The 12,025-nt window shown below is 37.8% G+C and overlaps 1 protein-coding gene across 1 annotated transcript; it reads right to left on the reverse strand.

The window, feature by feature from the left end:
• Positions 1 to 11,154: 11,154 nt before the first annotated feature.
• Positions 11,155 to 11,709, reverse strand: LOC139841313 (uncharacterized). Its single transcript, XM_071831537.1, has one exon. The coding sequence runs from the start codon at positions 11,707 to 11,709 to the stop codon at positions 11,155 to 11,157; it is 555 nt and encodes a 184-aa protein (XP_071687638.1).
• Between the last annotated feature and the right edge of the window lie 316 nt (positions 11,710 to 12,025).

Consider the following 12,025-nt stretch of genomic DNA (forward strand, 5'->3'; position numbering starts at 1 on the left):
CTTTTGTCTTTCCTTTTATTATTTAAACGAATATCACTTGTAAATAGAATAATTGCAACTAAAAGCTTGTCTTTCTTGAGGAATAATGCTATGAAATATATGTTCGTTTTTAGCATTATCAGCACCTATCTTATCACTTCCTGAAGGCAGTGATGATTTCGTCGTATATTGTGATGCCTCGAAAAATGGTTTTGGTTGCGTATTGATGCAAATATCGAAGATTATTGCCTATGCTTCTCGTCAACTAAAGATTCACGTGCGAAACTACCCCACTCACGACCTCGAGCTTGGAGCCGTTGTCTTTGTGCTCAAATTATGGAGACACTATCTTTATGGAACTAAGAGTACCATCTTCACCGACCACAAAAGCCTCCAGCACATATTTGATCAGAAGCAACTGAACATGAGGCAGCGACGATGGATCGAGACGCTGAATGACTATGATTGTGAACTTCGTTACCATCCTGAAAGGAAAATGTTGTAGCCGATGCCCTGAGCCGGAAGGAGAGGAGGGTACATCTTCGTGTTCGCGCCTTGAACATCATCATTCATTCAAATCTCAATAGCCAGATCCGAGTAGCTCAAGAATAGGCTCTCAAAGAGGAGAATATTTCTCAAGAACACTTGAACATTCTCGTTTCACGATTCGAGGTTAAGGAGACTGGACTCCGATGCTTTGCTGGAAGGATTTGGGTACCTAGTTATGGAGATCTACGGAGCCTTATACTAGATGAAGCCCACAAGTTGAGATATTCAATTCATCCAGGAGCTGGTAAAATGTACCACGATCTCAAGGAACAGTATTGGTGGCCTAATCTTTAGAAGGATGTTGCAACTTACGTTGGTAAGTGTTTGACTTGCTCGAAAGTTAAGGCCGAACATCAAAGGCCATCTGGATTACTTCAACAACCGGAAATCCCGCAATGGAAGTGGGAAAGGATAACGATGGACTTCATCACAAAGCTACCGAAGACGGTAGGCAATTATGATACCATCTGGGTTATCGTTGACCGACTTACCAAATCTGCACACTTCTTAGCCATGAAGGAAATGGATACGACGGAGAGACTCGCTCAACTATACATCAAAGAGGTTGTATCTCATCATGGTGTACCCTTATCGATTATTTCAGATCGCGATACCCGTTTTGTTCAAGGTTTTGGCATTCTTTGCAAGAAGCCTTGGGAACTCGACTCGACATGAGTACCGCATATCACCCACAGACTGACGGTCAGAGCGAATGTACGATTCAGACTTTGGAGGAAATGTTGCGTGCCTATGTTATTGACTTCGAAAAGGCTTGGGAGAGACATTTACCGCTAGCTGAGTTCTCTTATAACAACAGTTATCATTCGAGTATTAATGCCGCACCTTTTGAAGCATTGTATGACCGCAAGTGCCGATCTCCTATTTGTTGGGCCGAAGTAGGCGAAAATAAAATCACCGGACCCGAGGTAGTCCATGAAACAACTGAGAAGATTGTCCAAATTCAAGCGAGACTTAAGGCGGTCCGTGATCGCCAAAAGAGTTATGCCGACCTTAAACGTAAAGACTTCGAATTCAACGTGGGTGACCGTGTAATGTTAAAGGTCGCACCTTGGAAAGGTGTGATCCGTTTTGGAAAGCGCGGAAAGTTAAACACGCGATATATTGGTCCTTTTGAAATCTTGGAACTTGTTGGACCCGTTGCTTACCGTTTGGATCTTCCGACTCAGTTGAGCGCAGTTCACCCTACTTTTCACGTGTCTAATCTGAAGAAATGTCTTGCCGAACCCGAACTTGTCATCCCTCTTGATGAGCTTACGATTGATGACAAACTCCACTTTGTGGAAGAACCTGTCGAAATCATGGACCGTAAGGTTAAGACTTTGAAGCACAATAAGATTCCAATTGTTCGAGTCCGATGAAATGCCAAACGTGGACCCGAGTTCACCTAGGAACAAGAGGATCAAATGATGCAGAAGTATCCTCACCTCTTCCTGACTTCAACACCTGCCTCAGCTTAAATTTCGGGACGAAATTTCCATTAACAGGTGGGTAATGTAACGACCCGACTTTTTCGACCTGCTTTTGTGCCTTGTGTTTTTGCGAAACTGCGTATTGTGCTACTTGATACTCTGGAATCTTTATACACATGGCTTACTTTCATTTATGTGTTAAAACGTGCCTTTAAGTACGTAGGTTACTTAATTTATTCACCGGAAACCTTTATGACCGTTAGTGTCACTTGACGTTACGAACAAACTGCGTACTGCGTACACGTTTAACTTTTGTCGTAATCGGAATATTATGACTACGAAATCTTAAATATTATTTCATAATAATAATTACTTGGGTTTATGGATGCTTAATTACGCGTAGTAATTTACTTATGCTTACTAGTTAGTCTTGTTGGACTTTCTACCTTATTGGGCATTAGCCCACCCTACACTAGTTAGTGGACTATTTAATTAGCTCAATTATTATTAGCTAGTGACCCATTAATATGTAAGACAAATTCCCATTTATTAGAGGGAACATACTACCATTTATGTCAAGTATTATCCTTATTGTTACATGGGATCCCAACATAAGCACCAACTTTAGACAACCATTAACCAAAAAGCAAACTTTTGTCCCCCTTGTCCCCCCTCCAAATTCACGGCCACCACCACCACCCTCACCCCCTATTCACCTATAAATACTAGCCTTATTCCATCCATTTTACACTTGCTTTCATTTGTAATTCACACACATTCACTCTCTAATTCTCTCTAGTTCTTTCTCTCTCTAAAAGTGTAAGTATTTTGAATTTTTCTTCTTCTTCTCCTTCTCATCATCACGAATTCATCATCATCATCATCATGGGTCTAGCTTTTTAGCTTTTGATCTTGATTACATCTTGTAGATTCAAACATGGATTTGAATCTTTCAAGAACATGGAAGATTCAAGCTTTCTAGCTTTGAATCTTCACCCACTTTATAGATCTATATCTTTTAACTTTAAATCTTGTTATTTTGTTATAAAGATTCAAACTTGTGTTTGTAATCTTCATGTAACTTAAAGATCCAAGCTTTATGCTTCAAGATCTTCAAGAACAACCAAGATGCAAGCTTTATAGTTTGAATCTTCATATCTTTTGTTGGATCTAAGTTTCCTAACTTATGATCTCATTATTTTGTTATAAAGATCAAAACTTGTGTTTATGGTCTTCATGTAACTTAAAGATCCAAGCTTTATGCTTCAAGATCTTCAAGAACACTAAAGGTTCAAGCTTTCTAGCTTTGTGACCTTTTAACTTGTGTGAAAGGGATCCAAGCTCTCTAGCTTAGGGTTCCATCACTTCATTTGACTTAGATTATGTTCATATTTGTTTGATTGAAGTAAATTTTGTAGCTTTAGTTGTAAATGTAACTTGTAATTGTGTTAAGACTAAGGATATGATGTAACCTTGGTTCATCATCCATCTAAGACTCTTAAATGAGTTGTGTTCTTACTTGGTCTTAACATATTGTGTGTTTATGGTAGAATCTTGGTCAAGGTGATGCTAACCCATCAACGAGTTATACACTTGAAGCTACATGCATCAAGGATGAGAACCGTGATGAGCATCAAGCACTAAGAACCCCACCGGAGCACCTTGCTTACTATTTTGGGGATCTGATCAGACCACCTGGGCTATTGGAAAGTTTATTTTTAGTTAGTTCGGTTTGATTAGATGATTTTCCATTTAGACCTCGTCTTAATCCGAGTTACGGTTTAGGATTTATGGCCTTCCGAAAGTCATTACACCCTATTAACGTTGTGCTGAAATTTCTAACCTACTCGCACTTAAACCGTCACCACGGTCAAACGAAGACGAGTTAGGTTCTAAAAATTGGTCAGCGGTTAGGGGACTCATATACGGAGCCATAGCCATAGATTACGCGTCTTTTTGATTTACGTAGAGGTTGTAGCAGCTGACCGAAGTCAGCCTATTGTTTCGATCTCTATTCTTGTCAAACTTACTTAGCTTTTATGATGATGAACGATGATGATGATGACACTTAAACTTATTTTATGCACTATTAGAACTTATGAGGATAACATACTGACCTAGTAACCTTTGACTTAGGTTGACGACCTTTCGGACCGACTTACTACTTGCATACTTTCATTATCGACTTTACCGCTCTTATCACTGTGAGTTATAGCATCCCTTTTTACTTTAACTATTTTGGGACTGAGAATACATGCGCTTTTTACGTTTTACATACTAGGCACGAGTACTTACACTTTATATCTGTGTGGGTTATACAACGGCATAAGCTTTCCCCTTAGCTCGGTAACGTTTAGTCATTGGTTTCAAACCGGTGAACGCGAATCTCAGATATGGATCCATAGGGTTTGACATCCCCACTTCTGGCTAGTCGCGCTAGCATTTAACGGGTGTTTAATACTTCGTAAACATATGCACTCGCCAAGTGTACTTTTAGGGGTTATAAACGTTAAGTTAGTTACTAAGTGCCCACGGTTAAACATATACTTTTCATACTATTTTGATACGCTGTTTGAAGCACTGAAATCTCGTGGCCTACCTTACATTACTGTTACAACTTAAACTATAGCTCACCAACGTTATTTTTGACGTTTTTAAGAATGTTTTCTCAGGTGCTTAGATTTTTGTTGCTTTCGCTGTTTAGACTTGCTGTCTTGGTGTTTAGACTTGCTGTTAAGGACCTGCTGTGCTAGAATTCCGCTGCATAATCTTAGAGATGTCTCAATCATGGAACTTTTCTTTTGCATTCGTAGTTTATGTTATTTTCAAATAATGACTTTGTAATGACCTTTGTGTCACGTTATCTTTTGTAAATGCTATGTCTTTTATGAATGCAAAACTGGTTTTCAAATAGCATGTAGTACTTGACCGCGTAAAGATCCTGTTGTTGACGAATCGTACATGATGGTTTTGTACGGGGCGTCACATGAATTGATCCTTAGAGATGTCTAAGGTTATGAATGAAAAAGATTTTAGCTAACCTTGAGAGTGTTAGGTTGTTAGCTCAGAATTAGCCAGATGAGAATACCCATTTTCTCAGACAGGTTGGGTGCAGTTTAACAATTGCGGGGAAGAGAACCTTCGAAGGGTAAGTTTGTAAGCCCTCGTAGCCGTATAATGGGGTTGTAGGCTAAGGATGTGTTGTTAGTGACTTGGTGTTCATTTTTTTAATGTGCGTGTGGAACTGTAAGACTTTAATAGCCAATCTTTTTGTTGTATCTTATACTTTAGTACTTTGGTGTACAATGTGTGTCTGAAGAAGGTATGAAACCTTATGTATCTGATGGTTGTTGATATGTGAAATCATACCTTAAAATAACTAGCTAAAAACTTAACAATTATCACACACTTGTTCGTTCCATAGAGAGCAGTTTAATCAAGATCTTAAAACTAGTAATTAACCTAGAGATTTAATAAAAGGTTTGGTTTGTATTTTGACTCACGCAATTAATGTGAAGTGAATAAACGAATTAACAATTAAGATAAACAGTGTCCACTTGAATGATTCACTATGGATATGGATTGTTCTTACAATTATTACCGATTATTATGTATTTAATATAGTTGTATGACTTCTTACAAAGTTCTAATCAATCAAAGTTAGTAAACTCACATAAACTCACTTCAAGAGATTAAACTATATTTGATAGAAACTAATGAGACTTGATTTGGACTAAACTCACATAAAATCCTAATTGTAACAATCACTTGTAATAATTACACTCTTATGCAGTTCACAATCCTTTCAATTACCAATTAAATCAATGACTTAATCACTTGAAATCACTTCTCTAATTGTCTAGATCACCTGAGTGTTGAAGCACAAATTGCATCTCAAATCTAACTCACATTAAATGATTAATAATCTATGTAATTGAATTAAGAACATAGAACATGCATACGAATGGATCTTTAATCAAACACAATCAATTTCAATCACGAAACATTAAATCCATAAGATAGAACAATCCAATATTCATAGTTTCACATTCAAGCAAACACTTAACTAATTTAGCTTAGCATATTAAAGTAGCAAGAAACAAATAAACAATAAAAACTAAGAGTATTCATGATTACAATGATAAACTGATAATAAAAACTAGTACCAAACGTTATGATCAACTGAACAGAAGTAAAGAATGAGCAAATCTTCAATGGTAGGGTTTAGGTCTTCAAAGAACCCTTCAATTCGTAGCTGGAAAACTGCACATGCTTTTAGAGTTAAAAACCTCGAATATTTATAGCTGCACAAAAAGTCATCAGTTCAGGCTCGCATCGCGACCGCAACACGGTCATCGCTACCGTGATCCCCCAAAACCATCGGCACCGTGATTCATTTATCGCGGCCGTGATTCACCCCTTCTCGAATTCTGTAAATCTCTGCCAATGTATTACGACCAGAACACCATCCATCGCGATCGGGATCAACTCCAGACTCAGTAAAAAGTTGATTTCTCGCGTCCAAACATACTTTAAGCTCAAATATCACCAATACTTAACAAGAAACAACCAAAACATTAACCCAAAAACCTCTGGAGCGCGCTATATTCATCATTTTATCTCAATTAATCACAAAAGTCTTCACATTTCCTCAAATAACCGACAATAAAGAACATATCGTGATGTAAAATATGTATAATTTGACCGATATCAAATCCCCACACTTGAACCTTGCTTGTCCTCAAGCAAGTCTATCTTCGAATAATATCAACTAATGTAGAAATAAACAAACTTGGAAAAGTCTTCAACAATTAAGAAATCAAGACATACCGATATCATTCTTCAAAGGCAATAATTCTATATCGTGTAGTCTTTAAAAATAAAATGCAAGGTTCAAGCCTTCATTCAAACTCAGTCTTCCAATGTCAAACTCGTAACTACCCAAAAGCTTCAATACCCTGAATCAAGAACACCACGTGCAAAACCAAGAAAAATTTGGCCTTAGGGAAAACAAGACCTTTTTAAAACCATTTTTGCATTTTAAGAACAGGAAAACTAGCTAATTTTTTTACACGAAACCAGTTTTCCAGAAATTTTGGGTTTTAAGGTTATGTGCTTTCAAATCCATCTCGGTTTTGAGACAGCCACACGGACAATTGTTACCCCAGTATATTATCTAGGATAAACTACTTCCCGGTTCGAAAGTGATGAGATAACAATTGTCTTGAGCTCAAAAAGCGGTGTGCATACAAGCCATTCCGGTTGTGGAACGACCGCACGGGTATTTTCCAGCCCGGTATATCACCGAAGTGAATTACCTTCCAGTTCGAAGTCGATGAGAAAGCAACTACCTTGGGTGTAAATTTTTGGGAGGTCTAGTGCACGAAACCTGAAAGACTTTACTTTCAAGCAATGGTCTTTTGAAACTAACTAACTTGCAAGACTTTACTTACAAGTTTCGGAAGACTTTACTTCCTAAGAACAACATGGGAGGACTCGATTCTCCCGAAAGTGTTTAAACACTTGTTAATTTTATTTATGGTCCTTGGACCCTACTTCCCACGCATCTAGATTTTATGCTAGTTTTAAGAAAATGTAAGAAGCATATACTACATTCCCGTATTTGAAAAGGGTACTATGGCTTTTGACCATGGCGTGTCTTGTCTAGCAACACAAGCACGAAGCCATTGCTCTTCATCAAGAAGACAACACATGTTGAAGCTTGAGGCTCCTCTTCCCACAGTACGATACATCGGTGTAATACATCGTGAAATGAAGTATTAACCAATGTCAGTATGAAATGATGTAGATTAGAAAGTCTCCTACACCAAGTAAGATGGGCATTCGGAAGACTTGACTTCCTTTATGGATGCACTTGAATCATCCTACAATTTGAATTTTTAAAATACTGGAAGACTTTGCTTCCTTCTTTTTAACAAAACCATTCAAAAAGTTCATAAAATTTTTAAATTGGTAACAAATGTTCGCGAGGATTTATCTCTCCCTCCACACTTAAGATCATGTAATGCCTTCATTTATATGAAATCAGATAATTAAAGATAAATTCGAGAGGACAATAGTGATAAGGGAAAAAGAAAACAAAACTCGAATTTTTAGATCCGAAGATCATGGAGAGACGGTGCACGATGGCGCTGAACTTACTGCCAGCATAAGAACATCGGCATCCACTCAAACATCAATCACACAATTATCATCAAATACAATATAAGTGCTGAAATGAATGCCAGTCTTTGTAAATTAACTGCATGCGAATCATCATAACTTGCAAATAACATAAAAACCACGCATGCAAACGATGGGTGGTACCACCGCGGTACCGAAAATCCCTATCAAAATATCCAAGTACATAGTTTAAAAATACCAAATACAATCATCCAAAATAAAAAACAGAAATTAAAAATTGTTTGAACAAACACACACGCGAACATGCGCACTCGCCGCCATAAAAAAGATGCTCAAAAGAACCCCCAGAAGGACCCATCACTTGGTTCGAGGTTTTGCTGATCTTGGTACTGCTGCTGAGACTGCTGATACTATTGCTGCATTGAAAACTAGTGGGCGGCTTGAGTCTGGGCAAGAGCTGCATCATAGTCATAGGAAGGGCAAGGTGACCCTGGGCCTCCCCAGTCAGTCCATCCGGGAGCAACTGGTTGAATGAAGTTCTGCGGGTCACGACAATAAAGATCGAAGGAATGTTGAGTCCATTGCACATTTTCCCAGATACCTACTTGATTATACCAAGTCTGCTCAAAACCCTGGTCAACGTGCTAATGAAGCAACTTGTTCTGCTCATCATAGTATACTCGATCATCCCGACTATGATCATCAACATATCCTCTCATATCTGTAAACTGCCCCTCAGTATGAAGTCTCATCCCACTAAACTGGTTCGTAATAAAATCACATGTCAAACCAGCACCACTAGAACTACCAGCCTCGATCATCTCAACATCAGGAGTAGGAGGCACATCCTCCTCTTCATCTGGATCAGTTAAATCTGCCTCAGACTTAGCATGCATACCCGTATACTTACAAATCTTCTTCTTCTTTCTCACGAACACCTTACAACCTTCAAAAACCTGGGCACCTAGCGCCCTTGTACCCTCATTCTCAATCTTAGCAGGTTGAAATCGCCTAACATGCAGAGGCGTCAACGAAAGACCTAGGAACTTAGCAATCAAGGTAACATACTCCACCACTTAACAGATTGTTTGGCTTAAGATTGTGACCCTGTCCGCAAAGAGACTTAGCAACACCATAAGGAATATTGACAATCTCATCATCCCGCAAATAACTAAGATAAAATAAATCAGCAGCGCTGACTTTCTCGGTATTTTTCCATCTCTGATTAATGGTGTTTTAAATAAACCGTTGAATGATACGAAGACGATTGTCTTTGATTAGAGTATAGGAGCTGCTACTCGGTTTGTAACTGTGCTTATGAGTCATATTGTACCAAGCTACCTCATGCTGAAACGAATTAGTGAAACGCTTACACTTAGTCAGATAATAACCCAAAGTATCCTCATCCACCTCGGCATCCTCATAAATCATAAGTGCATTAGCCATGTCCATGATAGTCATGGAACGCATTTGACCCCCCAACTGAAAACTTTACAACACATCATCGTAACGTAAAGTAGTTAGGATGAACTTAGCAGTTGAAAAGAACTCTAAACACCACACTTTGTAAATTGGACGATCAAGATGGAAGAACTCATACCAATCATTAAACCAATTCGTTCCCCAGGACCTATAATATATTGTTAAACTAACGTATCGCGAACCTCCTCAGCTAAACCAACCTCCTCGAGAGGTTCCCAATCAGGATAATGCGTAGACAAAAACTTACGATCCTCAATCTCCTGTCAAAACATCCATCTGTTCTGTATAGTTTTCATTAGTACGCTCCCAAACCAAATAAGGATGCAAATCCTTAGGAAGCTTATGAGCTCTTGGATGCACAGGTGCCATAGGCACAGATTTTGAAGCACATGGTCATTTAGTTCCCTAAAAAATAGCCAACATTCACAAGAAACCAAATGGGAAAAGAAAATATTAGCGCTAGTTAAAAACAAAATGATAGTGCAACTTCCACATTCGCTTTCATGTTGACAAATATCCTTCATGCTCAAAAACTTAATCAACAAAAACTCATCATCTCATAACATGTAAACTTCATAGTTCTAAAATGCCATTATCAATCAATCATGCATTCAGAATCATAATTAAATAAACGTATAACATATAAAATTAAGCATCTTACAATCTCACAATTCGACTTTAAAATCAAAAGTCAAGCTGAGTCAAACTCAGTCAACTAACCCAAATTACCCAAATTGACATGAACCCTAAATTTAAAAATCAAGCAATCGAATGATTCATGACAATTAACAACTAACACAACGCAATAACTAGCATGAATAACATCAATTCATAGCAAACAAACATAAAAATCAAAATAAAGACCAAATTCTCACATACTCAAGAACCCTAGAATCAAAACTAGCAATTTAAGATCAAATAGCATATGAAACTAGATTCTAGCATGTTATATAATCATGATTTCAACCAAACCTACATGAACACCCAATTAAAATTCAGAATTAGATGAAAATACACTTAGAAAAGGTGTTAAAATCATTACCTTAGTCTTAGGAGGCATGATTAAAGATGGATTTGATGTTGATTTGAAGTAAAAATCGATTAGGGTTTGTGTGTAGAAGTTAAAAAATTCGACGGGTGTATGTGTGTTTGTATTTTTGAAAACAAAACAGCAAATTAAAGCAAAAAACGAGTTTGGGCTTGAGCCGCATCGCGGTCGCGATGGGATATATCTCGGTTGCGATACAAGGGTACATGGTACCAGTTTTCTGAATAAACTGGATCGCGGTCACGATCTAGGCCATCGCGGTCGCGATATGGCCTTTTTCTGGTACCAAATGTTCTGTCTCTTAACCGCGATCGCGATGGGTTATATCCCGGCCGCGATTTTGACACCCACCTTTTATTTTCCAAAGAGTTTATACTTTTTATTGTTTTTTATGTTTAAAAAAATGTATGAAATAAGTTAAAGACAAACTCATAAAAATTAATGCATGCAATTCTAAATGAACAAAAAGTACAAGTGTGACAATTTATTAAAGAGTCTATCACACGACTCGTACCGTGTTAATTAACTTTTCGGGTACAGGGTGATGTCATCATACTTGTCAATAACAACTCCATCAAAATAGAGTTTTAGACGATGACCATTCACCTTAAACGTATTGCCATTCCCTATTAACTCAACATAACCTGTCGGAAATTCTCTCTCGACCTCATAAGGTCCCGTCCAACGGGACTTCAACTTTTCGGGGGAAAATTTAAAATGCGAATTAAAAACAAGGACCTTATCCCCCGGGACAAATTCCTTCCTATCTCTTAAACGGACATCATGCCACCGTTTAGTTTTCTCTTTATACAAGACCGAACTCTCATATGCATCCGACCTCAACTCATCCAATTCATTCAATTGCAACATTCTACTTTCTCCTGCTTTTTCTAAATCTATATTACAATTCTTCAACGCCCAATACGTTCTATGTTCTAATTCAACTAGAAGATGGCACACTTTTCTATATACAAGTAGAAACAGTGTGATTCCAATAGGCGTTTTGAAAGCGGTTCGGAAAGCCCACAACGCGTCATCTAATTTGCGTTGCCATATCTTCGGATTATCATTAACCATTTTTTCAAGAATACGTTTTAGAGCACAATTAGTGTTCTCCACTTGTTCGCTCGTTTGCAGGTGATAAGCAGTGGAGAATCTATGTGACGACTCGGAAATTTCCGACTAAATTTAAACTTGATCCTTATATGATTTCGGCACGATAAGCAAAGTCTGATAGGTTGAGTCTCAAAAATTTTTGAACTGTCTATATGAATTCGGTTAACCTTTGACTAGTTCCGACGATTCACGAACCACTAATTGTAAATTGATATGGAGATATATAGATATAATTTTATAAATTTGAAAGGTTATTAAACTATAATATGAAATGGTT

This window comes from Rutidosis leptorrhynchoides, chromosome 4 (genome assembly GCF_046630445.1).
Source record: "Rutidosis leptorrhynchoides isolate AG116_Rl617_1_P2 chromosome 4, CSIRO_AGI_Rlap_v1, whole genome shotgun sequence".
NCBI classification, from domain to species: domain Eukaryota; kingdom Viridiplantae; phylum Streptophyta; class Magnoliopsida; order Asterales; family Asteraceae; genus Rutidosis; species Rutidosis leptorrhynchoides.

Excerpts from the sequence above, each read along its gene's own strand:
- LOC139841313 (XM_071831537.1), bottom strand. The coding sequence starts at position 11,709 with ATGGTTAATGATAATCCGAAGATATGGCAACGCAAATTAGATGACGCG.